The 27,888-nt window shown below is 36.5% G+C and overlaps 1 protein-coding gene across 1 annotated transcript in view; it reads left to right on the top strand.

Annotated features, from left to right (window-relative positions):
* Positions 1-27,888, top strand: part of SORCS3 (sortilin related VPS10 domain containing receptor 3) — a 1,163,020-nt gene that overhangs the window by 911,503 nt on the left and 223,629 nt on the right. Inside the window, exon 14 of the mRNA XM_053693001.1 lies at positions 26,449-26,556. Within this exon, the coding sequence (XP_053548976.1) occupies positions 26,449-26,556 (108 nt within the window). The remainder of the gene's footprint in view (positions 1-26,448; positions 26,557-27,888) is intronic.

Below are 27,888 nucleotides of genomic sequence, written 5' to 3' on the forward strand. Positions count from 1 at the left end.
CCATCATTCAAAATGGAAACTATTCGGACTATCCTACCCATGATCCAAGAGGGTCAGTACATGACCACGGTGGATTTAAAGGATGCCTACCTTCACATACCGATTCACAAAGATCATCATCGGTTCCTAAGATTTGCCTTCCTAGACAGGCATTACCAGTTTGTAGCTCTTCCCTTCGGGTTGGCTACGGCCCCGAGAATCTTTACAAAGGTGCTGGGCTCTCTTCTGGCGGTTCTTTTTTTTTTTTTTTTTTTTTTTTTTAAATCATTTTTTATTCATTATTTGGTACATAGGAAATAAATCATACAAAAAGGAGAAAAAAAGAAAAAAAGAGAAGAAAAAAAAAAAAAAAGAAAGAAAAAAAAAAACAAAAAAAAAAACAGCATTTCGTACATCTTGTCTGGAGACACAGCTCCACGTCTCTATATATCTAGCAAATCTGTACACATCTAAACAAATAATACATTAACATTGTGGAAATCATCAACACTAATTCCAATCTTCACACAGATTGAATGGTTCTAAACAGCTACCTGCCTACAAGGAATATGATTAATGCTTCTGTCTAAAATAACTAAAAAAATAGACAGTTGATGCCTTCCTTAGATGGATTTTCCTTACATTCCTGTCCAAATTCCTTGCCTTCAAAAAAAAAAAAAAAAAAAAAAGGAAAATACTTATAAAAATCAATATTTCTCTCTCCCTCCCCACCCCGGACGCCACCCTCGCCCCCCCCAGCACGCAGCTGACCAGGGAACGCCTACCGTATAGTAATCCAAGTGTGTGGAAAAATATTAAGTAAAGTTAGTTCCGCAAAACTTACTGAAGATAGGAAAGAAGAGAGGATCCGCTTTTGCAAAGGAAGTGGATAAGATAAGATAACTGGCGTCCATTTCCAGAGGAACTTCTTGATTCGTTTCTCCGAAGCTTCATAAAGATGGTATGATTCAAAAACAATTTGATCTTGTAACATTTTAAAGACCATAGCTAATCCCGGTAGACGGCTAGCTTTCCAGTTTTTAAGTAAACAATATCTAATAGTCAAAATAATAGTATTTAAACTATTTATAGTAATATCATTAACAGCCTCTTGTGGCGGAAGTAGAAAGATAACATCTTCCGCAGCTAATCCAATTGTTGTTTTATAAAGCTTATTGAACCAGAAAATAACCTTTAACCATAATTGTCTTGCCATAGGACATGTCCAAAACATGTGAATCAAATCTGCCCTCTCATGTGCACAACGAGGACATAAACTAGCCGAAGTCGGATAAAATTTAGAAACTTTCCACGGCGTGAGATAAAACTTATTAATCAATTTCATGTGGGATTCGTTCCATGATGTCGGAACTTTACACTTACGTAGAGAATTAAAACTCTGAGTAATTTTTTCATGATTTACCGAGGGAATAACAGGAAGCCAGGCCTTACAAATATTATCCCTAAATAGGAGACTCTGCTTATTCAACATGATATCATACATCAGGGAAATCGAAGAGTTTCCTGCAACGAATTTTTGTACAGCGAGCTTAATATCCGACCAGTCGACAAAAGACGAACAAGACCAGCTGTGTGACGAGATAAAGTGGCGGATTTGGAAATATGCAAAAAGATTAAATCTAGGCAGATCAAATTTGTTAAAAATAACATCTGCCATTAATAATTGATCATTCTCATCAAATAACTGTTTTACATAGAGTAGACCTTTATCAGCCCAGTCTTTGAAAACTTTTTGATAGAGACCTGGCAAAAAATTTGGATTATTTGCAATCGGGAGCCATTCAGAAAATGAAAAATCTATATCAATAATTGCACAAAACTTTTGCCAGGCTGAAACTATATTTCTAAAAGTGATAAGACTGCAAATATTCTGAGGAAGCTTCTGAATTGGAGAATGTAATATAGCTTTTAACGCGAATGGGGCGATCAAATAATTTTCTAGCTCTTCTGATGAAACCAAATTGGTGCCGGCAAGCCAGTCTATTGCTGTTTTAACCATCGCAGCCAGATTATACAATTTAAGGTTAGGAAGTGCCAATCCCGCTGACCCACGATTTTGCATTAATTTTGCAAGTGCAATTCGCGGCCTTTTATTATTCCAGATAAACTTAGAAATCTGAGCGTTGAAGAGCTTTAAATCTTTATTCAGTAAAAATAAAGGTAGATTCTGGAGAGGATATAATAACCGTGGAAAAATGATTGATTTTATTAGATTAACCCTGGCTGTGATGGACAAAGGAAAAGCGGCCCAGAGAAGCAGATCCATTCTTATTTTATGAAATATGGGCTCAAAGTTAGCTTTATACCAGAGTTTAGGATTTTTGTGTAGAACTAAACCAAGATACTTAATAAACTCAACCTGTTTGAATGGGATATTAAGTCCTACTAGCTGGGAATTATTTATACACATTAATTCACTCTTCTCAATGTTTATCTTATAACCGGAAAAAGAGCTAAAAGTTTCCAGCACGTTAAGGATCAAAGGGATAGACTGCTGAATATTGGCCAAAAAAACCAACACATCATCTGCATAAAGCAGTGTTTTAAGACGCTGTAGACCAAAAGGGACTCCTATCAATACATCTCTGAATCGTATCGCGAGAGGTTCCAGCGCGATATTAAAAAGAAGTGGCGACAGGGGGCAACCTTGCCTGGTACCTCTCTGTAATGTTATTTTAGGAGATAAAGATCCATTGATAAGTAAAAAGGAAATTGGATTACGATATAAACGCAAAATAAATTGTAAAAGTTCCCCTTTAAAACCAAACTTCTCCATCACGCTAAAAAGATATTCCCATACAATCGAGTCAAAAGCTTTGACCGCATCCAACGAAAGAATAGCAACGTCTTGCCAAAGTGGCTTCTTCCTAGCCTTATCCACATTCCATGCATAATCCAAAAAGTTAATCAGTTTACGGATATTTTTTACTGGATTTCTGGCAACCATAAATCCTGTTTGATCTGGATGTATAATTTTATGTAAGCAGGTAGATAATCTTGAAGCAATAATGGCCATTAAAATCTTGTAGTCAATATTCAGAACCGATATCGGCCTATACGAGGCCAGGTCCTCAGGGTTTTTACCTTTCTTCAAAATGAGAGATATATTAGCCGCCGAGAAGTAGCTAGAAATAGCATTATTTGAGCTATAATAGAAATTGAAAAGTTTTTCTAATATTGGAAGTAAGACCTCCCCAATACATTTATAAAGCTCCGCTGGAAACCCATCTGGTCCAGGAGCCTTATTCAATTTCAGATGATCTAAGGCTTTTCTAATTTCATCCGATGAGATTGGGGCATTAATCATCGTTAAATCGTCACTACTTAATTGGGGAGTCTTTATCATAGACCAAAAAGTGTCTTGATTATCCTTATTTATTTCAGCTCTAGAATATAGTTGTTGATAGTAAACAAAAAACGCCTCACTAATCTCATTAGTCTCCATATGTCTTCCCTTATTTGTTTGAATCACGGGAATAAAATTTTTCTTTCTTCTAACTTTGGTAAGTCTGGCCAAATATTTTGCGGAGGAGCCGTGGACTCCTTTAAAGTGAAGATTTATTTTAACTTCTTCCTCTAACAGTTTTTGTTTTAGAAATACATCCCTTTCCTTCCTATTATCTTGATACTTTTTCCAGTTTGCCGAGGTACGATTTACACAATATTTTCTGTATGAGTCCCTAATTTTATTCACGAGTTGTCTTTCACGTACTCTACTCTTTTTCACAGCTATGCCAACATATGTCTGTATTTCCCCCCGCATAACAGCTTTAAAGGCTTCCCAAAAAATTTCCGGTTTATTCCAGTAGCTTAAATTGTCGGCATAATATCGTTGCCATAAAGATCTTAAAAAGTTAACGAATTTGGGATTAGTATATAAATGTCGGGGGAAGAAAAAACTAGACGAATGAGTCCTATTTTTAAAACAGGTGGGAAATGACAAAGAAATAATCGCGTGATCTGATATGATAATATCTCCGATTTCTGTTTCAAGTTTCTGAATAGCGAGTTTCTCTGTGATTAGAAGAAGATCTATTCTAGAGAAAGTAGCGTGTACTTTAGACTCACAAGAGAATAACTGTTTATCTGGATTTTTTAAACGCCATATATCTACTAATTTCAACCTCCTACAGAATTGTGATAAAAATTTTGCCTGTTTTTCGTAGACTGATCTATTTTTGTTAGAGAGTCTATCCAAAGCAGGACACAGAGTAGCATTAAAATCCCCCCCTATTATTAAATTTTCAGTGATGAAAGGAAATAATTTAATTTTTATATTTTCCCAGAATTCTCTAGAAAATTTATTTGGCGCATAGACATTACATAATACAAATTTAATATTCTTTATAAACACTTGAATGAGAATATATCTAGCCGCCGGATCTACCTCTACCTTATTTATCTTATACTCCAATTCTTTACGAAAGAGAATAACAACCCCACATTTTCTAGACACGCCAGTAGTCGAAACTACTTCCCCTACCCATTTTATCTTCAGTTTAAACGCTTCTTGCTCGTTAAGATGTGTCTCCTGGAGGAGAACCACATCTGGTTTATACTTTGCTAGGGTTTTGATAACTAATTTGCGTTTGATGGGGGAAGATATCCCCCCTATATTCCAGGATAGGATTTTAATTCCTTCCATCATCTAAACTCGGATAAATAGCCAATTTATACAGTACCACCCAGTCAAAATGCACCGCGGGCAAGCGGATTGCCGGGAGGGGCAAGCGGCGGGGAGGGGGAGAGAGAGAGAGAAAAAAAAAAAAAAACACAAAAAAAAACAAAAAAAAAAAAACACAAAAATAAAATAGTTTAACTGTCCATAGACAACATCGCATGAGACCCAACAGTGTGTTTACGCCTTTTAAAACACTTTCCCTCATAGCTTGATATTTAAATCATTACAGTATTGTCTAGCTTCTTGTTCATTAAGTAAAATATGTGAAGTATCTGCATCTTCTATTACTATTCTTGCTGGATAGATTAACCTAGCCTTATGTCCAGCATTAATTAACTTAGTGCAATAGGGAGCCATAACCTTCCTACTTTGAGAGGTTTCACTAGAGTAGTCCTGAAATATCAGGATTTTCGCCTCCCCTATTTGCACTGAGCCAATTTTCCTATACAGTCGCAGGAGAGTCATTTTATCCTGATAATTTTGAAATTTGATCATGATCGCTCTATGATGAGTCCTTCCATTAGTTCCTTTCTTATATGGACCAATTCTATGCGCTCTTTCTATAAGTAGGGGAATGTTTTGTTGTTGTAGCCCCAAAATTAAAGGTAGAGAGGTGGAGGAAAAATGTAGAAGACCAGAGAACTCACTAGTCTCAGGGAGCCCTACTATCTTTAAGTTATTACGGCGAGAGCGATCCTCAAGATCTGTCAGCCGGCCTTGTAAAAATTTAATCTGTTTAGTTTGCTCTAATAATTGAGAAGCTTGGCCATTTAAAGTATCCTCTGTTTCAGAGACTCTATTTTCGACCTCATTAAGTCTATTAGAGAATTGTCTTACCTCAACAGTAAGATTAGCCATCTGGGACTGTATCAATTCAAATTGAGGAAGGAATATCTCTGAAAGCTGGCTCACTAATGGTTGAGTATCAATATTAGAGGGCACCTTCTCTTTTGCTATTTCGAGTGCCGCATCTGAAATACGGTTCTTCTTATCTCTTTGTTTAACCGGCATGATTGGCGAATTAAGTTTAGGAGCCGAAAGATATCTGTCCATATATAGTACTCACTTTCTCCCTTAGTGCGCACACTATTACAAAGAAGAGCAACGTATAGTGAAAGAACCCAAATAGAACCCAATAGTGATATGATAACTATGTGAAGAAAGTGGAGGTAAATTCCTCGTGAGAGAGAAAAAAAAAAAAAAAAAAAAATAAAAAAATAAAAAAATACCAGTGCGTGACCAAATAAAGAATTTAAAACTATTTGTGATTTAAGTTGGCGTCTTAGTCTTGTACGCCTTTACACGTATATGAGTAAATAGCTGAAACCAAAGTTCAGAAAAGTGAATACATTATCCCAGTGATAAAGTGAATACAATATAAGGGGAGAAAGAGGGCTCATTAGATACGAAGTATTCAGAGGTCCCCTTTAATATGTAAGCTACCAAGGGTAAAAAAGAGAAGGAAGTGCCACAAGGGACATATCTATGGAAATCACTATATGGTATAATCGTAAATGGTACTTAAACCAGGCTTATAAATGTCACAGTGGGTTACTGAAGAGAGAGCCCTATAGATTTAGTAATAACTTTCCTACCAAGCTATACATCCTAGTAAGTATTTCCCATAACAATTAGGGCTAGTAAATAAGGGATAGTATGCCCTGAATCTTATCAAGAACAGGCTAGATATTTAGTAATAGCCTATATAATATATAGAAAGCAGAATGATATAACTATAGTACCTAAGCATATACAAGCTAGATTGAATATCAAAGCGAAGAGAAAAAAAAAATAAAAAATAAAAAAATATATGCATACAGAAAATAGGGATGCCACAGGGTTACTGTGAATACATCTATATAGCTGGATCTTACCAGGTCAGCAATAAGCTGCTTATATGTTAACCTAATGCCAATACAACCATAGACATATCCTATTGGCTAGCTTTCATATTGCACATGAAAATTTGTAGTGTGAGCGAGACTAAATTCAGCAGCCCCTAGACACCAATAATCATAAAGACTTTTCACAAAAAAACATGCAAATTCTTAATGGTTTAGTATAACTTATTATAAGCAGTTAAGTTCAGTGGAAGTCCAGTCAAAAGAAAATTTTTCCCATAACTCTGCTCCAGACTTATCTCAGTACTAAGTTGGCTTCCCTGGGCAAACCCAGGTAGTTTGCTAGGATAAGGGGCAGAGTATAGATAATGCTTTTACAGTCAGCACACGAGAAAACTAAAAATAATGTTAGTTAGTAGTATGTACTCCATAAAGTAAACACAATGGTCTGAGCTATGTTATGTCCAGGCAGCCAAGCGTGGATGGAGGGATCACAAGCTGGGACACTTTTTAAACAGGGAGAGGAAGATTGCAGATAGCTCGGTTAGTAAAGCTTTTATGAGATAACACTAATACTTGCGCTTTTATGTCCCAGAGCCAACTTCAGACTCGTTGTATTAGTCCTCTTTCCTTTCAAGAGATCCGCACTTGCGAGGCCACCCGAGATCCTTATAAGTAAGCTATTTTCCTGCTTATCTTCTGGCAGCGTTGCTCATCTGGGCAGCGTCTCGACAACTTTATAGAACAGACTTTATCCAAGGATCTCCATACAGCCTGATGAAAGCGCTGACCATTCCCGCTGCGCCTGTCTTGTCCGCACGAGTCGTACGAGGCACTGTGTCCCCCAGGGTGCAGCTCTCCAGGGAGATAACGGAGCCGCGGGGCATTCACATCGGGCCCGGTACAAATAGCCCTTCTTCCCTCCTGCTAGAAAGAATATCCCTCAGCTTCCGTTAGTTACCAGCCTCTTGCGCGTAGGTCAGAGTTGCACTGACAATGCAGCTGATGGAGGTGCGTGAGGGGGAACACTAGCACGAACAGGTAAACCTTTGTAATCCTTTGATCAGCCGAAAAGTTCAACCCGGCTCACCACCCGGTCAAGATCCCTCAGACTCCGTTAGTTACCAGCCTCTCGCCCATGCGAGGTCAGGATTATACTGACAATACAGCTGATGTAGGTACGTGAGGGCGAGCACTAGCACAAACAGGTGAACCTTTGTTGTCCTTTAGTCAGCCACAAAGATCAGCCCGGCTCACCACCCGGTCAGGATCCGACTCAATATAGAGAGCGCTCACTTGCGGCTCTAGGGACAGCCAAAGTCGGGCTCATGCGGTGTGTCCATTTGCGGCTCTAAAGACCGATCCGATGTTCAGCACTTCGTAGGCTTCCTGCTTAGGCTGAGATGATGGTTGCCCAGCTCCCTAGGATGCAAGACCGCACCAACAGCGGGAGAAAACAGCAGAGGGAGAAGTTTGAATTAGCGGCTGTCGATGCACCACGCCAGCATTCAGCGTGTTCCACTCTCAGACAGCACCTCCCACCGGAAGCCGACCCTCTTCTGGCGGTTCTAAGACCGCGAGGCATAGCGGTGGCTCCGTATCTAGACGACATCCTGATACAGGCGGCAAGCTTGCAAATTGCCAAGTCTCATACAGAGATAGTTCTGGCATTTCTAAGGTCGCATGGGTGGAAGGTGAACGTGGAAAAGAGTTCTCTATCACCACTCACAAGAGTCTCCTTCCTAGGGACTCTGATAGATTCTGTAAAAATGAAAATTTACCTGACGGAGGCCAGGTTATCAAAACTCTTAAATGCTTGCCTGGTCCTTCATTCCATTCCATGCCCGTCAGTGGCTCAGTGCATGGAAGTAATCGGCTTAATGGTAGCGGCAATGGACATAGTGCCATTTGCGCGCCTGCATCTCAGACCGCTGCAATTGTGCATGCTAAGTCAGTGGAATGGGGATTACTCAGATTTGTCCCCTCTACTAAATCTGGATCAAGAGACCAGAGATTCTCTTCTCTGGTGGTTATCTCGGGTCCATCTGTCCAGGGGCATGACCTTTCGCAGGCCAGATTGGACGATTGTAACAACAGATGCCAGCCTCCTAGGCTGGGGCACAGTCTGGAATTCCCTGAAGGCTCAGGGATCCTGGACTCAGGAGGAGAAACTCCTCCCAATAAATATTCTGGACCTAAGGGCAATATTCAATGCTCTTCTAGTTTGGCCTCAGCTAGCAACACTGAGGTTCATCAGATTTCAGTCGGACAACATCACGACTGTGGCTTATATCAACCATCAAGGGGGAACCAGGAGCTCCCTAGCGATGTTGGAAGTCTCAAAGATAATTCGCTGGACAGAGTCTCATTCTTGCCACTTGTCAGCGATCCACATCCCAGGAGTGGAGAACTGGGAGGCGGACTTTCTAAGTCGTCAGACTTTTCATCCGGGGGAGTGGGAACTCCATCCGGAGGTATTTGCTCAACTGGTCCATCGTTGGGGCAAACCAGAACTGGATCTCATGGCGTCTCGCCAGAACGCCAAACTTCCTCTTTACGGTTCCAGGTCCAGGGACCCGGGAGCGAAGCTGATAGATGCTCTAGCAGCTCCTTGGTTTTTCAACATGGCTTATGTGTTTCCACCGTTTCCTCTGCTCCCTCGACTGATTGCCAAGATCAAACAGGAGAGAGCATCGGTGATTCTGATAGCGCCTGCATGGCCACGCAGGACCTGGTATGCAGACCTAGTGGTCATGTCGTCCTGTCCTCCATGGACTCTACCTTTGAGGAAAGACCTTCTAATACAAGGTTCCTTCAATCATCCAAATCTAATTTCTCTGAGACTGACTGCGTGGAGATTGAACGCTTGATCCTATCAAAGCGTGGCTTCTCCGAGTCAGTTATTGATACTTTGATACAGGCACGAAAGCCTGTTACCAGAAAAATCTACCATAAGATATGGCGTAAATACCTGTATTGGTGCGAATCCAAGAGTTACTCGTTGAGTAAGGTTAGGATTCCGAGGATATTGTCTTTTCTCCAAGAGGGCTTGGAAAAAGGCTTATCAGCTAGTTCTTTAAAGGGACAGATTTCTGCTCTGTCTATTCTTTTGCACAAGCGTCTGGCAGAAGTTCCAGACGTCCAGGCCTTTTGTCAAGCTTTAGCTAGGATTAAGCCTGTATTTAAAGCTGTTGCTCCTCCGTGGAGCTTAAACTTGGTTCTTAAAGTTCTTCAAGGAGTTCCATTTGAACCCCTTCATTCCGTTGATATTAAACTTTTATCTTGGAAAGTTCTATTTTTGATGGCTATTTCCTCGGCTCGAAGAGTCTCGGAATTGTCTGCCTTACACTGTGATTCTCCTTATCTGATTTTCCATTCAGACAAGGTAGTTCTGCGTACTAAACCTGGGTTTTTACCTAAGGTAGTCTCTAACAGGAATATCAATCAGGAGATTGTTGTTCCGTCATTATGTCCTAATCCTTCTTCAAGGAAGGAACGACTTTTGCATAATCTGGACGTAGTCCGTGCCCTGAAATTCTTTTTACAGGCAACTAAAGATTTTCGTCAAACTTCTTCCCTGTTTGTCGTTTACTCTGGACAGAGGAGAGGTCAAAAAGCTTCGGCAACCTCTCTCTCCTTTTGGCTTCGTAGCATAATACGTTTAGCCTATGAGACTGCTGGACAGCAGCCCCCTGAAAGAATTACAGCTCATTCCACTAGAGCTGTGGCTTCCACCTGGGCCTTTAAGAATGAGGCCTCTGTTGAACAGATTTGCAAGGCTGCGACTTGGTCTTCGCTTCACACTTTTTCAAAATTTTACAAATTTGACACTTTTGCTTCTTCTGAGGCTGTTTTTGGGAGAAAGGTTCTACAGGCAGTGGTTCCTTCCGTTTAAGTGCCTGCCTTGTCCCTCCCATCATCCGTGTACTTGGCTTTGTTATTGGTATCCCATAAGTAATGGATGACCCGTGGACTGAATACACTTAACAAGAGAAAACATAATTTATGCTTACCTGATAAATTTATTTCTCTTGTAGTGTATTCAGTCCACGGCCCGCCCTGTCTTTTTAAGGCAGATCTAAATTTTAATTAATACTTCAGTCACCACTGCACCCTATGGTTCCTCCTTTCTCGTCTTGTTTTGGTCGAATGAATGAATATGACATGTGAGGGGAGGAGCTATGTAGCAGCTCTGCTTGGGTGATCCTCTTGCAATTTCCTGTTGGGAAGAGAATATATTCCATAAGTAATGGATGACCTGTGGACTGAATACACTACAAGAGAAATAAATTTATCAGGTAAGCATAAATTATGTTTTTATATTATTATATACATACTGTATATCTATTTATGTGTTAATATGTGTATGTATATATATATATCTATATAACTATATTTTATATGATTATATACATACTGTATATCTATTTATGTGTTAATATGTGTATGTATATATATATATATATATATATATCTATATAAATATATTTTATATTATTATATACATACTGTATATCTATTTATGTGTTAATATGTGTATGTATATATATATATATCTATATAACTATATTTTATATGATTATATACATACTGTATATATATTTATGTGTTAACATGTGTATGTATATATATATATCTATATAACTATATTTTATATGATTATATACATACTGTATATCTATTTATGTGTTAATATGTGTGTGTATATATATATATATATATATATATATATATATATATATATATATCTATATAACTATATTTTATATGATTATATACATACTGTATATCTATTTATGTGTTAATATGTGTATGTATATATATATATATATATATATCTATATACATATATTTTATATTATTATATACATACTGTATATCTATTTATGTGTTAATATGTGTATGTATATATATATATATATATCTATATAACTATATTTTATATGATTATATACATACTGTATATATATTTATGTGTTAATATGTGTATGTATATATATATATATATATATATATATATATATAAATTTTATATTATTATATACATACTGTATATCTATTTATGTGTTAATATGTGTATATATATATATATCTATATAAATATATTTTATATGATTATATACATACTGTATATCTATTTATGTGTTAATATGTGTATGTATATATATATATATATATATATATATATATATATATATATATATATAAAACTATATTTTATATTATTATATACATACTGTATATCTATTTATGTGTTAATATGTGTATGTATGTATATATATATATATTTATATAAATATATTTTATATGATTATATACATACAGGCAGTCCCCGGGTTACGTACAAGATAGGGACTTTAGGTTTGTTCTTAAGTTGAATTTGTATGTAAGTTGGAACAGGCACTTTTTTTAGGTGAAACTCTAGCCAAACATTTTTTTTTTGTTTTGGATAGCATAGGATAAAGTTTGTTTTGCTATCTGTGCCCCTGTTCAGAACATTTCACATCACTTTCTGTCCTTGTGACAATTGGATTTTCAGTATTTTGGATTATCCTGGAAAGAATGATTGTCGATAAAGCTCTATTTTCTCTGTATGTAAGTACGAGTTGTACTTAAGTCGGATGTCTGTAACCCGAGGACTGCCTGTACTGTATATCTATTTATGTGTTAATATGTGTATGTGTATATATATATATATATATATATATATATATATATATATATATATATATATATATATATATATAAATTTCTTGAGTAAAGAAGAGGCACTCACAGGTCTTATTAGGTATAAATACTTTTATTAGTTCATAGGTTTAGGTCAACGTTTCGGTCCTCGCAGGGACGTTTGTCAAGACCGTTCTTGGCAAACTTCAATGGTAGGCGTTTGCAAATATTGAATTCAAATTTGTATATATATATATCTATATAACTATATTTTATATGATTATATACATACTGTATATATATTTATGTGTTAATATGTGTATGTATATATATATATCTATATAACTATATTTTATATGATTATATACATACTGTATATATATTTATGTGTTAATATGTGTATATATATATATATCTATATCTATATAACTATATTTTATATGATTATATACATACTGTATATCTATTTATGTGTTAATATGTGTATGTATATATATATATATATATATATATATATCTATATACATATATTTTATATTATTATATACATACTGTATATCTATTTATGTGTTAATATGTGTATGTATATATATATATATATCTATATAACTATATTTTATATGATTATATACATACTGTATATATATTTATGTGTTAATATGTGTATGTATATATATATATATATATATATATATATATATATCTATATAAATTTTATATTATTATATACATACTGTATATCTATTTATGTGTTAATATGTGTATATATATATATCTATATAAATATATTTTATATGATTATATACATACTGTATATATATTTATGTGTTAATATGTGTATGTATATATATATATATATATATATATATATATATATATAACTATATTTTATATTATTATATACATACTGTATATCTATTTATGTCTTAATATGTGTATGTATATATATATATATCTATATAAATATATTTTATATGATTATATACATACAGGCAGTCCCCGGGTTACGTACAAGATAGGGACTTTAGGTTTGTTCTTAAGTTGAATTTGTATGTAAGTTGGAACAGGCACTTTTTTTAGGTGAAACTCTAGCCAAACATTTTTTTTTTGTTTTGGATAGCATAGGATAAAGTTTGTTTTGCTATCTGTGCCCCTGTTCAGAAAATTTCACATCACTTTCTGTCCTTGTGACAATTGGATTTTCAGTATTTTGGATTATCCTGGAAAGAATGATTGTCGATAAAGCTCTATTTTCTCTGTATGTAAGTACGAGTTGTACTTAAGTCGGATGTCTGTAACCCGAGGACTGCCTGTACTGTATATCTATTTATGTGTTAATATGTGTATGTATATATATATATATATATATATATATATATATATATAAATTTCTTGAGTAAAGAAGAGGCACTCACAAGTCTTATTAGGTATAAATACTTTTATTAGTTCATAGGTTTAGGTCAACGTTTCGGTCCTCGCAGGGACGTTTGTCAAGACCGTTCTTGGCAAACTTCAATGGTAGGCGTTTGCAAATATTGAATTCAAATTTGTATATATATATATCTATATAACTATATTTTATATGATTATATACATACTGTATATATATTTATGTGTTAATATGTGTATGTATATATATATATATATATCTATATACATATATTTTATATTATTATATACATACTGTATATCTATTTATGTGTTAATATGTGTATGTATATATATATATCTATATAACTATATTTTATATGATTATATACATACTGTATATATATTTATGTGTTAATATGTGTATGTATATATATATATATATATATATATATATATATATATATATATATAAATTTTATATTATTATATACATACTGTATATCTATTTATGTGTTAATATGTGTAAATATGTGTATATATATATATATATATATCTATATAAATATATTTTATATGATTATATACATACTGTATATCTATTTATGTGTTAATATGTGTATGTATATATATATATATATATATATATATATCTATATAACTATATTTTATATTATTATATACATACTGTATATCTATTTATGTGTTAATATGTGTATGTATATATATATATATATATATATATATATATATATATATATATATATATATATATATATAAAAATTTCTTGAGTAAAGAAGAGGCACTCACAGGTCTTATTAGGTATAAATACTTTTATTAGTTCATAGGTTTAGGTCAACGTTTCGGTCCTCGCAGGGACGTTTGTCAAGACCGTTCTTGGCAAACTTCGATGGTAGGCGTTTGCAAATATTGAATTCAAATTTGTATATATATATCTATATAACTATATTTTATATGATTATATACATACTGTATATATATTTATGTGTTAATATGTGTATGTATATATATATCTATATAACTACATTTTATATGATTATATACATACTGTATATATATTTATGTGTTAATATGTGTATGTATATATATATATCTATATAAATATATTTTATATGATTATATACATACTGTATATCTATTTATGTGTTAATATGTGTATGTATATATATATATATATATATATATATATATATAAATATATATATATATATATATATATATAAAAGTCACAGAAATTAGGAGCGCACTCGCGTGCGCTCCTAATTTCTGTGACTTATATGCATTTGATTGAATGCACCCCGGGCAGCTCTAATCTTTGAAAGTGCGTGCAGTGCCCTATGGACATAGAGTATATATATATATACATTTTCAAAATATTGGAGAGAGAACTTTTAATCCTGCATATAATCCGTTATTTTAAATCCACTATATCAAATTTCCAATTTATCATCTTGGGAGTATTGGTGCAGACCCTTACAATAATTTATTTAAAGCATAGGTTAAAGCGAGACACGGAAAATAGGGGTAATCCTCCCTTATGGTTTCAAAGCAAGGGGATTTAGCACTCCTTGGGGCCTATCTATCAAGCTCCGAATTGAGCTTGATGCCCCGTGTTTCTGGCGAGTCTTTCAGTTATGAAGCAGTGGTCACAAAGACCGCTGCTCCATAACCCTGTCCTCCTGCTCTGAGCAGGCGGACAGACATCGCCGCAATTCAACCCGATCGAGTACGATCGGGTTGATTGACAGCTCCCTGCTGGTGGCCGATTGGCCGCGAGTCTGCAGGGGGCGGCGTTGCACCAGCAGCTCTTGTGAGCTGCTGGTGCAATGCTGAATACGGAGAGCAATACAGCGAGGTCTGGCGGACCTGATCCGCACTGTCGGATCAGGTCCGCCAGACCTTGTTAAATAGAGGCCTTTAAATCTTTAGCATGGGCATTTTTATTGTTTACATTTTTTCCCAAGTCAGCTACTTGATACAAAGAAACACCTGCGTAAATGTTACAACAATTCATCAAACCAGTAAGTTACTTAATCAACCAAATACAACCTACATATACTTTATAATGCCCCTGCAGGATCAAGATGCAAACATAACAAAAATACAAATGCATACACATTTAAAGAAACTGCAAACTAAGTTCTCAGTAAAAATATTAAATAGCCAATTCTTTAAGCATTCAAATACTCTTTTTACTTGTTGGCATAATATTTCCTTTAAGGTATTCCAACCTAACAATATGAGAAAAGTCACTGTGGTTATACTGCCTGCCGACCGAGGCTTTCACCGTACACAAGGGGGCCTATCTATCTAGCTTCGAATGAAGCTTGATGGCCCGTGTTTCTGGTGAGTCTTCAGACTTGCCAGAAACACAAGTTATGGAGCAGCGGTCACAAAGACCGCTGCTCCATAACCCTGTCCGCCTGCTCTGAGCAGGCTGACAGGAATCGCCGGAATTCAACCCGATCGAGTACGAACGGGTTGATTGACACCCCCTGCTGCCGGCCCATTGGCCGCGAGTCTGCAGGGGGCAGCATTGCACCAGCAGCTCTTGTGAGCTGCTTGTGCAATGCTGAATACGGAGAGCGTATTGCTCTCCGCATTCAGCGATGTCTTGCGGACCTGATCCGCACTGTCGGATCAGGTCCGCAGGTCCGCAAGACATTTGATAAATAGGCCCCAAAGTCTATAGGCCTCAATCTTTTAGATCACCTTATGATTTTTGTTCATTTTTGTGATTCCTTACATTTAGCGGGTCATACTTTGTTAATCAAGCAGTATACTATGACACATACCACCTCTGCAGGAAGGCTTTTCTCATCTTGTTTTAGGTTTGTTGCAAAACCAAGAGTGATCTCACTGCTCACCGTGACCTTGCTGGATTCCCTCAGCTTCGTTGTAGTCGCTCACCTGAGCTGGTCACTGATACCGTTTGCTGCTGTTAATTTAAGGATGATTCCGTCTGTACTTTAGATCTTGTGGTCTGCCAGAGAACGCCTGCTTTGTGACGTCATCATCTTGCGCAAGGATGACATGCAAATTCATGAAGCGTTCCATATGATTTGGGAACAAATGTAAACAATAAAAATGCCCATGCTAAAGATTTAAAGAGTGCTGAATTCCCTTGCTTTGGAATCCCCTATTTGCCGTGTCTCGCTCTAACCTTTGCTTTAAAAAAAATAATATATATATATATATATATATATATATATATAAGCATATAGATATATATTTACTGGAACACACAGTTCCCATAGACCGCAATGTAAAGACACTTTTTAGTCCTGTTTTTTTTTCTAACACCCCACACCGGCCAACTTTACCCCCAAAATACTGCCCAGTGCAGTAATTTTTATTAAAAAATAAAGATTCTGTTATCTTTCGCCTAGATTTAGAGTTTTGCGGCCAAAGGGGTGCGTAAGCTACGCGTGTTTTTTTTTCCCCGCACCTTTTAAACAACGCTGGTATTGAGAGTTCTCTGAAGGGCTGCGTTAGGCTCCAAAAAGGGAGCGTACAGGCATATTTATCGCCACTTCAACTCTCAATACCAGCGTTGCTTATGGTAGCGGCTAGCTGGAAAAACGTGCTTGTGCACGATTCCCCCATAGGAAACAATGGGGCAGTTTGGGTAGAAAAAAAACCTAACACCTGCAAAAAAGCAGCGTTAAGCTCCTAACGCAGCCCCATTGTTTCCTATGGGGAAACAGTTTCTAAGTCTGCACCTAACACCCTAACATGTACCCCGAGTCTAAACACCCCTAACCTTACACTTATTAACCCCTAATCTGCCGCCCCCACTATCGCTGACCCCTGCATTATATTATTAACCCCTAATCTGCCGCTCCGTACACCTCCGCAACCTACATTATACCTATAAACCCCTAATCTGCTGCCCCTAACATCGCCGACCCCTATATTATATTTATTAACCCTTAATCTGCCCCCCCAACGTCGCCGCTAATAAATGTATTAACCACTAAACCGCCTCACTCCCGCCTCAAAAACCCTATAATAAATAGTATTAACCCCTAATCTGCCCTCCCTAACATCGCCGACACCTAACTTCAAGTATTAACTCCTAATCTGCTGACCGGACCTCGCCGCTACTCTAATAAATGTATTAACCCCTAAAGCTAAGTCTAACCTAACCCTAACACCCCCCTAAATTAAATATAATTTTAATCTAACGAAATAAATTAAATATTATTAACTAAAGTCTTCCTATTTAAATCTAAATACTTACCTGTAAAATAAACCCTAATATAGCTACAATATAACAAATAATTATATTGTAGCTATTTTAGGATTTATATTTATTTTACAGGCAACTTTGTATTTATTTTAACTAGGTACAATAGCTATTAAATAGTTATTTACTATTTAATAGCTACCTAGTTAAAATCATTACAAAATTACCTGTAAAATAAATCCTAACCTAAGTTACAATTAAACCTAACACTACACTATCAATAAATAAATTAAATCAATTAACTACAATTACCTACAATTACCTACAATTAAATAAACTAAACTAAATTACAAAAACAAACACTAAATTACAAAAAATAAAAAATAGTACAAGAATTTTAAGCTAATTACACCTACTCTAAGCCCCCTAATAAAATAACAAAGCCCCCCCGAAATAAAAAAATCCCCTACCCTATTCTAAATTAAAATAGTTAACAGCTCTATTACCTTACCAGCCCTTAAAAGGGCTTTTTGCGGGGCATGCCCCAAAGAAATCAGCTCTTTTGCCTGTAAAAAAAAACACAATACCACCCCCCAACATTACAACCCACCACCCACATACCCCTACTCTAACCCAAACCCCCCTTAAATAAACCTAACACTACCCCCCTGAAGATCTCCCTACCTTGAGTCGTCTTCACTCAGCCGAGCACCGATGGACCAAAAGAAGACATCCGGAGCGGCAGAAGTCTTCATCCTATCCGGGCAGAAGAGGACATCCGGACCGGCAGACATCTTCATCCAAGCGGCATCTTCTATCTTCATCCATCCGACGAGGAGCGGCTCCATCTTCAAGACCTCCGGCACGGAACATCCTCTTCCTACCGACGACTACCGATGAATGAAGGTTCCTTTAAGTGACGTCATCCAAGATGGCGTCCCTCGAATTCCGATTGGCTGATAGGATTATATCAGCCAATCGGAATTAAGGTAGCAAAAATCTGATTGGCTGATTGAGCTCACATTCTATTGGCTGATCGGAACAGCCAATAAAATGCGAGTTCAATCTGATTGGCTGATTGCATCAGCCAATCGGATTGAACTTGAATCTGATTGGCTGATTCAATCAGCCAATCAGATTTTTGCTACCTTAATTCCGATTGGCTGATATAATCCTATCAGCCAATCGGAATTCGAGGGACGCCATCTTGGATGACGTCACTTAAAGGAACCTTCATTCGTCGGTAGTCGTCGATAGGAAGAGGATGTTCCGCGCCGGAGGTCTTGAAGATGGAGCTGCTCCTCGTCGGATGGATGAAGATAGAAGATGCCGCTTGGATGATGATGTCTGCCGGTCCGGATGTCCTCTTCTGCCCAGATAGGATGAAGACTTCTGCCGCTCCGGATGTCTTCTTTTGGTCCATCGGTGCTCGGCTGAGTGAAGACGACTCAAGGTAGGGAGATCTTCAGGGGGGTAGTGTTAGGTGTATTTAAGGGGGGTTTGGGTTAGAGTAGGGGTATGTGGGTGGTGGGCTGTAATGTTGGGGGGTGGTATTGTGTTTTTTTTTACAGGCAAAAGAGCTGATTTTTTTGGGGCATGCCACGCAAAAAGCCCTTTTAAGGGCTGGTAAGGTAATAGAGCTGTTAACTATTTTAATTTAGAATAGGGTAGGGAATTTTTTTTATTTTGGGGGGCTTTGTTATTTTATTAGGGGGCTTAGAGTAGGTGTAATTAGCTTAAAATTCTTGTAATCTTTTTTTATTTTTTGTAATTTAGTGTTTTTTTTTGTAATTTAGTTTAGTTTATTTAATTGTAGGTACTTGTAGTTAATTGATTTAATTAATTTATTGATAGTGTAGTGTTAGGTTTAATTGTAACTTAGGTTAGGATTTATTTTACAGGTAATTTTTTAATTATTTTAACTAGGTAGCTATTAAATAGTAAGTAACTATTTAATAGCTATTGTACCTATTTAAAATAAATACAAAGTTGCCTGTAAAATAAATATAAATCCTAAAATAGCTACAATATAATTATTCGTTATATTGTAGCTATATTAGGGTTTATTTTACAGGTAAGTATTTAGCTTTAAATAGGAAGACTTTAGTTAATAATATTTAATTTATTTCGTTAGATTAAAATTATATTTAATTTAGGGGGTGTTAGGGTTAGGGTTAGACTTAGCTTTAGGGGTTAATACATTTATCAGAGTAGTGGCAAGGTCCGGTCGGCAGATTAGGGGTTAATACTTGAAGTTAGGTGTCGGCGATGTTAGGGAGGGCAGATTAGGGGTTAATACTATTTATTATAGGGTTTTTGAGGCGGGAGTGAAGCGGTTTAGGGATTAATACATTTATTAGAGTAGCGGCGAGGTCCAGTCGGCAGATTAGGGGTTAATAAGTGTAGTTAGGTGGCGGCGACGTTGGGGGGGGGGGCAGATTAGGGGTTAATAAATATTATGTAGGTGTCGGCGATGTTAGGCGCAGCAGATTAGGGGTACATAGGGATAATGAAGGTGGCGGCGGTGTGCGTTCGGCAGATTAGGGGTTAAAAAAATGTATTATAGTGGCGGCGATGTGGGGGGCCTCGGTTTAGGGGTACATAGGTAGTTTATGGGTGTTAGTGTACTTTAGAGCACAGCAGTTAAGAGCTTTATAAACCGGCGTTAGCCCAGAAAGCTCTTAACTACTGACTTTTTCCTGCGGATGGAGTCTTGTCGGTAGAGGGTCTACCGCTCACTTCAGCCAAGACTCTAAATACTGGCGTTAGGAAGATCCCATTGAAAAGATAGGCTATGCAATTGGCGTAAGGGGATCTGCGGTATGGAAAAGTCGCGGCTTGGAAGTGAGCGTTAGACCCTTTCCTGCCTGACTCTAAATACCAGCGGGCGGTAAAAAGCAACGTTAGGACCCCTTAACGCTGCTTTTGACGGCTAACGCAGAACTCTAAATCTACGCGTTTGTTTTTTAATAAAATACAATAGATTCTATGGGGTCTATCTATCAAGCTCCGAATGGAGCTTGATGCCCCGTGTTTCTCACAAAGACCGCTGCTCCATAACCCTATCCCACCTGCTCTGAGCAGGCGGACAGACACCCCCTGCTGGCGGCCCATTGGCCGCGAGTCTGCAGGGGGCGGCGTTGCACCAGCAGCTCTTGTGAGCTGCTGGTGCAATGCTGAATGCGTATTGCTCTCCGTATTCAGCGAGGTCTGTCGGACCTGATCCGACAGATTTTGGTAAGGTTCGTCAGATTTTGTTAAATAGAGGTCTATGTTGGGGCCATTTTGTGCAGATTTATAAAATTAACCAGAGATCTGATCTCTGGTTAATCTTATAAACGCTAATTGCTACCACAAGTTCGTGGTAGCAATAACCAGCCACTTGCAATGGCTGATTAATTATCTTGTGCCCACAAACGGGCAAATTCGCCCATTTGCGGGCACACAATAATTTAGTGTTCAACTTGTAATCTAGCCCTATGTAAGCTAATTCATTTTTATATAAATATATATTGATGAACAAAAAAAGACATTTTAAATTGAATGTCCTTAGCATTAGTCCTTTTATATTATCCTAATGGTTTTCATACCTACAGAGTTGATGCATAGAAAGAGGTCTTTATGTTTCTATATCTGAGATAAATATAATCATGTGCAAGTGGTTGAATTGAAATAAAAGAAAGAAAATAAAAACCATGAGCTTGTAGGATGTGCAGAAGTTAAAAAAAAAATGGTCAAATGGTTGATGTACACCCTTAACAAGACTATATTTTCAATAAACTCCATGAAAACATGTCCTGTATAATGAGAGGTGAATGATTTCCAGCAAGTTACTTGTGCCTGTATTTGCAGCTCTACCTACAGTTTACGTCATTCCCAGGCACAAACAATCGGCCAGATTACGAGTTTTGCGTTATGAGTGGTGCGGTGCTAACGAGCAGTTTTTTCTCACCGCTCACTTCCCAACAGTGCTTTTATTACCCGGCGTTAAAAGGCAAGAAGTGAGCGTAGAGCAAAATTGTGCTCCTTACCGCACTCCAATACCAGCGCTGCTTAAGTCAGCGGTGAGCTGGTCGTATGTGCTCGTGCACGATTTTCCCATAGGAATTAATGGGGAGAGCCGGCTGAGAAAAAGTCTAACACCTGCCAAAAATCAGCGTAACGCAGCCCCATTGATTCCTGTTCCAATCAGCCAATAGAATGCGAGCTCAATCCTATTGGCTGATTGGATCAGCCAATAGGATTGAACTTTAATCCTATTGGCTGATTGTGGGAGGCCGGAAGTTTAGGGGTTAATAACTTTCTTATAGTGGCGGCGATGTTGAGGAGCGGCGGATTAGGGGTTAATAGCTTTTATTAGTGGTGGCGATGTTGGGGAGTGGTGAAATAGGGGTTAATAACTTTATTATCATGTCGGCGATGTCAGGGAGTGGTGGAATAGGGGGTTACTAACTTTTATTAGTGTTGGCGATGTCGGGAGCGGCATAACACCCTAACATAAACCCCAAGTCTAAACACCCCTAATCTGCTGTCCCCGACATCGCCAACACCTACATAAACTTATTAACACCTAATCTGCCGCTTTCGGCATCACCGCCACCAAAATATATCTATTAACCACTAATCTGCCTCTCCCAATATCACCGCCACTATACTAAAGTTATTAACCCCTATTACCCCGCACCTCAACATCGCCCACACTATAATAAATATATTAACCCCTATTCCGCCACTCCCTTACATCGCCGCCACTGGCCTTCCACATCACTGCCACTAAATAAACCCATTAACCCCTAAACCGCTAGCCCCCACATCACAAAAAAATAATTAAACTATTAACCCCTAAACCTAACATCCCCCTAACTTTAAATTAAAATTACAAGATCCCTATCTTAAAATAAATAAAAACTTACCTGTGAAATAAAAAAAAACTAAGTTTAAACTATAAATTAAACTAACATTACTATTATACTAAAATTAAAATAACTATCAATATAAAAAATAAATGACTCATTAAAAAAAACTAACACTACTAAAAAAATTAAATCTACAGTTACAAAAAATTAAAAATACTAAATTACGAAAAATAACAAAATAAATTATACAAAATAAAAACAATTACACCTAATATAATAGCCCTATCAAAATAAAAAAGCCCCCCCAAAATAAAAAAAAAACCCTAGCCTACAATAAACTACCAACAGCCCTTAAAAAGGCCTTTTTTAGGGCATTGCCGTAAATAAATCAGCTCTTTTAATTGAAAAAAAATACAACGACCCACCCAACAGTAAAACCCAACCCCCAACCAACCCCCCAAAATAAAAAAAACTAACTCTAAAAAAAACCTAAGCTACCCATTGCCCTGAAAAGTGCATTTGCATGGGCATTGCCCTTAAAAGGGCATTCAGCTCTTTCTTGCCCTTAAAAGGGCATTCAGCAATGCACATACAAATGCCCCTTTAGGAGTAATGGGTATTTTAGGATTTTTTTGGGATTTAGGTTTTTTATTTTGGGAGGTGGTTGGGTGGGGGTTTTAATGTTAGTGGGGACTTTGTAATTTTTTAATGTAAAAGAGCTATTTAACAAAAGCCCTTTTAAGGGCTATTGGTAGTTTATTGTTAAACTAGGTTAGGGGGTGTTTTTATTTTGGGGTGGCTTTTTTGTTTTTATAGGGCTATTTTATTAGGCTTAATTTTTATTATTTTGGATAATTGTGTTTATTATTTTTCGTAATTTTAGCGTTTTTTTATGAAAATGCTCGATTTTTTTTATTTTTTCGTAGTGTTAGGTTTTTTTTAAATTTGTAATTTAGTTTTTTTTATATTTTGTTTATTTTATTAAAATAGTTATGTTAGGTTTATTTACAGTTTAATCTTAGTTGTTTTTTTTTATTTCACAGGTAAGTTTTTATTTATTTTAAGACAGTTATATTGTAAATTTAATTTAAAATTAGGGAGGTGTTAGGTTTAGGGGTTAATAGTTTAATTTAGTGATATGCAATGTGGAAGGCCAGCGGTTTAGGGGTTAATATGTTTAGTTTAGTATTAGTAATGTGGGGGGCCAGCGGATTAGGGGTTAATAGATTTATTATAGTAGTTGCAATGTGGGGGTCAGCGGTTTAGGGGTTTTTATGTTTATTTAGTGTTGGCAATGTGGGTGGGCGGCAGATTAGGGGTTAATAGGTGTAATATAGTATTTGCAATGTGGGGTGGCAGTTTAGGGTTAATAGGTTGTTTATGGGTGTTAGTGTAATTTGTAACATTATAGTTATAAGTTTTTGTAAAACATTTTTGTTTTGCAAAATCCGTAACTACTGGTCTCAGATAGTGGAATGGATCGCGGCGGTATAGACTATAACGCAAGCATTTTAGCCGGATGGCACAACCTGTAATACAGGCGCTATGAAAATCCCGCACTCAAAAGCCATTTTTTGAGTGCTGAATGGCGAGTTGGGTAAAGGTTAAAATGCTTGCGGTATAGCTGTACCGCAGCGAAATGTAATACGGGAGACCTGCATATTCTGCATGCAAAGGTAAATTTTTCAGAGGTATAGCCGTACCGCACCGTACTGCACAACTTGTAATTTAGACCAATGTTTCTTATATTAGGAACAGGCACAAACTTTGTCAGAATCAGGCACAAACATACAAAGCTTGTATCTTGAATGCAATGAAACCAAACATCCCATCAGTGCTTCCCGTTTTTCTAGCTACAGTGCTGGGTTAATAATTTATCTTAGGATATGCCTGTGCATATTACAGACCTTATTTACTATAACGGATGGATATTTCTGTGCTGTATTGACAACAAATAAAAGAATGGTATCCTGAATATGCTGTCCATGGTACTGATTTTTTTCACTGGCATGAGTACAGTAACTATTTTCTGGATTGCGCTGTCCATGGTGCCGTAAAACAGTGATATCACGATTTTTCAAAGAAGGGATTTCTTAAACAGAGATTGCACACTAGATTTTTCTTTGCATAAATGTTTTGTAGATGATCCATTCATATAGCCCATCTGGTAGTGATTTTGTAACAACATATAATTTTGCTTATTTTTTAAGAACAGTGTGGTGATTTTCAGACTATTAACCAATCCCCACAGTGTCAGATGTATACACACATTTCAGCTCCCTGCTGGGTCCCACATTACAGACTCCTGCTGGCTCCTGTTTATGTTATGTGTTTTTTTTATATGCAGAGGGAGGGGGGGTTCTGAAGAGGGTTTTCCCAGCTCCTCTTTATAGTGGTGTCTATTACTTGCAGTTAAATTGGTGTATACTGTCCCTTTGGGTTTTTTTCACCCACAGGGATGCATGTGTATCTGTATCAACCACTGTGCTGCAGATATGCAGAGGTAGAATTGTAGTCACCTATTTCACAACAGCATGACACAGCCATGTGCTGCACATAACCAGCCTGAAGTGGCATGACATTTGTTCAAATACTCCCATTGGTATCTGACACAACCCTTATTAAATGTGGGCAAGTGAGAGATAGAGGGAAGAGCAAATAGGTGCTGAACTGCCCATAGTCATAGGATTGATAACTCAATTATAAAACTGTATGAAAACTGTTTTTACAGTCAGGTCATATTCAAACTGTTTCAGGGTATGTTGGATCAAAATGTGACCTTGTGATTTTCTCAGTTTTTGCAACCAAGTTCAGTAACATTTAATGAAACCATATGCCACCGTAAATAACACACGTTTAACTTATTATTCTGCAGGTCCATCAAACTTTTATTGTCTTTACACAGTCTGAAAAGCAAATTCAGTAATAGTAATAGAACTTTAGTGAATCTAAACAGTGAATCGAAACAAAATATCCATTTATATAAAACTCTTTCCCTTTAATGATATCGCAGTCTGTGAAAAATGTTCTGGGTAATGGGCATTCAAGCTATTTTTACGTCTTTACAACTGAGATATCAATTTAAAGGGACACTGAACCCAATTTTTTTCTTTCATGATTCAGATAGAGCAGCAATTTTAAGCAACTTTCTAATTGACTCCTATTATCAAATTTTCTTCATTCTCTTGGTATCTTTATTTGAAATGCAAGAATGTAAGTTTAGATGCCGGCCCATTTTTGGTGAACAACCTGGGTTGTTCTTGCTGATTGGTGGATAAATTCATTCACCAATGAATAAGTGCTTTCCAGGGTGCTGAACCAAACAAATAGCTTAGATGCCTTCTTTTTCAAATAAAGATAGCAAGAGAACAAAGAAAATTTGATAATAGGAGTAAATTAGAAAGTTGCTTAAAATTGCATGCTCTATCTGAATCGCAAAATAAAAAATTTGGGTTTAGTGTCCCTTTAAGTAAATGCTAAAATGTATAGTTCCTAAAAGCCGAGCTTGTGAAACGCTATAATTTAGGAACCAATAAGCTTTTATATAGCTTTGCCTCTTTGATTTACAGCACACAGTCTAAGAAAACTCTAACAAATTGACATACAGAGAGTGAATCAAAAGAAAGCAGCAATGTATTATGATTGTGAACTCATAAGCCATGATAAACTTTCTGATAATAAGATCTTCACCTCTGTAACACAAGGGCTGAACCAGTATCATACCAGGTAGTCATGTGCACAAAGTATCTAACAAAATAGTAGCAAACCAGAAAAAAATGTATTTAGTGTCAAAATCTAATGTGCTCCCTCTTATTGTTTAACAGGTTAAGTTTAGATGAAGGCCGATCATGGAACAGATATGGGTTTACTTCTTCTCCTCTGTTTGTTGACGGTGCACTGGTGGAGCCTGGAGTAGAAAATCAGATAATGACGTAAGGACCAATACTCTATTGCTGAAATGATAATGAAATGTTCCATGAATCAGAATCACACAGTTTGATGTTTTCCTTATATTATAATGCAATCCTAAAAACATTAAGCAATTGAATCTTCATTCTTCCATAAAGAAAAACAGAATAAAATGTATTTTTTATACAACAGAAAGTCACCACCCCAATTTGCCTGAATACATTGTGCTGTGCAAAGTAAATTATATAAAATATGTGTAAATATCTCAACTCCAAGTTTATGTGGCTATTACTGCAGCAAAGTTTCTCAAAGACAAATAATGTCATTACTTCCCAGAAACATTACGTAACTAGCAGATTCATATATATATTATACTATATAAAAAAAAAACTATATGGAGCAAGAAGTAAATTAAAAACAAACCCCCCAAAAAATAGTCAATATCAGTCATTAAACTTGTATTCTATACTAATGGAGAGCATTCAACATTGCTGAAGAAAATCCAGACAGACATATTATATAATTTAAGTCAAAATTAAACGTTCATGATTCCGATAGAACATGCAGTTAAAAACAAAACATTCTAATATACTTCAATTATCAAATTGCACGTTATTTTATATGCACACATTCTGAAGCATTAGCTACTATGGGGTAGTATGTACAAAGATTTACAGTTTAGACGTATACAGCATGCTCGTTTAAGATCTATGTACATTGGGCAGACAGGTGTTGCTAACCTACCTGGCTAGTTTTATAGATACCAGTTTACTCTATTCAAAGCACACAACGAAATGGATAAATGAATGGGCTAGCGTGGGAGCAGCTATACAGAATTTATAATCATAACCCTGAGATAGAGGTTAATAAAGGGCTTAGAGAGAGCATTAAACATAAGCAAAGAGTGTTTATAAAGTATAGGGGGAGCTTTTGATACATTGAGAGACCCTGTAAGCATCAGGTTGGCTGCATGAGGCTTAAGGGAGTAGGATGGAGAAGGTAAGTATTTAATCCCCTCAATCTCAGCTCCCTGAAGCCCTATAAACCCCCAAGACCCATTGTTTGGAAGGCAATTAGCTGTTCTTTTAAATGGTGGGTAACTTCTGGTAGTGGAGTAAAAGCACATCTTAATAAATAAATCAATTAAAAAATAAATAATGAAAAAACGAAATTAATTAAAAACACACACATTTTGTAGGTAGGGGTCTATTTTGGTCTGTAAAAGCTAATCAAAAAGACCCCCAAGAGCCCTAAATTTGAAACCCTAAAGCCCCCTTTTAAATCATTCCCCTATATAGCTTTTTAAAACCATATGATTTTATTTGAGTGGAGGATTATGGGAGCTCTTTGTGTAG

Source organism: Bombina bombina, chromosome 9, assembly GCF_027579735.1.
Source record: "Bombina bombina isolate aBomBom1 chromosome 9, aBomBom1.pri, whole genome shotgun sequence".
Lineage (NCBI taxonomy): Eukaryota > Metazoa > Chordata > Amphibia > Anura > Bombinatoridae > Bombina > Bombina bombina.